At 56.3% G+C, this 1221-nt stretch overlaps 1 protein-coding gene across 1 annotated transcript in view; it reads right to left on the bottom strand.

Moving 5' to 3' along the window:
- RSPH14 (radial spoke head 14 homolog) overlaps positions 1-419 on the bottom strand; it is a 20348-nt gene extending 19929 nt beyond the window's left edge. Inside the window, exon 1 of the mRNA XM_006768773.2 lies at positions 243-419. Within this exon, the coding sequence (XP_006768836.1) occupies positions 243-419 (177 nt within the window). The remainder of the gene's footprint in view (positions 1-242) is intronic.
- Between the last annotated feature and the right edge of the window lie 802 nt (positions 420-1221).

A 1221-nucleotide genomic window follows, 5' to 3' on the forward strand; every position in this document is an offset into this window, starting at 1 on the left:
CGTCAGATTCCCCCTTGGTTAAGGCTGAGTGTTACTTCCTCGGAAGGATGGACCCCAGGTTGCATGTCCGTCCATCGGTCAGTTGCTTCTGCATCTCGGCTGCTGTGAACGCCGCCGCGTCCAAAGGGCACGTACAGATCTCTCCCGGACCTGATGGCAGTCCCTTTGGGTCTGTACCCAGAGGGGGGATTGCTGGAGCACGTCTGCTAGTTCTATTTTTGATTTTTGAGGAACCTCCACACTGTTTTCCGCGGCAGCTGCCCCGTGTTCCGTGCCCACCAGCAGCGCGCCGAGTCCTGAGTCCCGCGCACCCTCGCCAGCTGCGTTGTGTCTGCTGTGTTGACAGTGGCCGTCGGAGGGTGTCGCATGGGGGTTTGATTGGCATTGCCCTGGAGGTTACTGATGTGGGGTGTGTTCATGCCCTTATCGGCCACTTGCTTGTCTTCCTTGGAGAAACGGCTGTGTAATGTCTTTGCCTGGCTTTGACTTAGTTGTTGTTGTTGAGTTTTCGGGGTTTTCTGTGTATGCTAGATATTCACCCCTCAGCAAATTCATGTTTCCTCCCAGCCTGTGGCTGGCCTTCCACCCCGTTGATACTGTGTGTTGATGCACAGGGTTTTCTAATTTTCACGAAGTCCAACTCATCGATTGTCTCCTTTGGTTGCCCGTGTCTGTGGTGTGATGGCCAAGAAACCACCGGCCATCTGACGTCGGCCGCTTTTGCCTGACGCGTTCTAAAGGCTTCGACCCACTTGGTCAGTTTTTGTTTATGGTGTTAGGTAAGAGCCTCACCGCTTTTTCCTTTTTATATTTTTATTGATTTCAGAGAGGAAGGGAGAGAGAGAGAGAAACATCAACGATAAGAGAGAATCATGGATTGGCTGCCTCCTGCATGCCCCACACTGGGGATCGAGCCCGCAGAACCTGGGCATGTGCCCTGACCGGGAATCGAACTGAGACCTCCTGGTTCCTGGGTTGACGCTCAACCACGGACCCACGCTGGCGGAGCACTAGGCCCTCTTTCCTTGAGCACCGGCTTCAGCAAACTGAGTGGTGCTCCAGGGAGGGGCTTAGTTACTGCTTCCCCCAGGGCTCCCTCCCCCTGTACCCCCCTCCATGGGAGGAGACTCACACTATTCTCTGTATCGGCAGGTGAAGGGCAGATGCCCGAGGCAGGGGGGCCGCAGGGAGCACCCGCGGCCGAGGCCCTGGCGGCAGGCC

The sequence above is a fragment of the Myotis davidii genome, unplaced genomic scaffold, assembly GCF_000327345.1.
Source record: "Myotis davidii unplaced genomic scaffold, ASM32734v1 scaffold43, whole genome shotgun sequence".
Classification (NCBI taxonomy): domain Eukaryota; kingdom Metazoa; phylum Chordata; class Mammalia; order Chiroptera; family Vespertilionidae; genus Myotis; species Myotis davidii.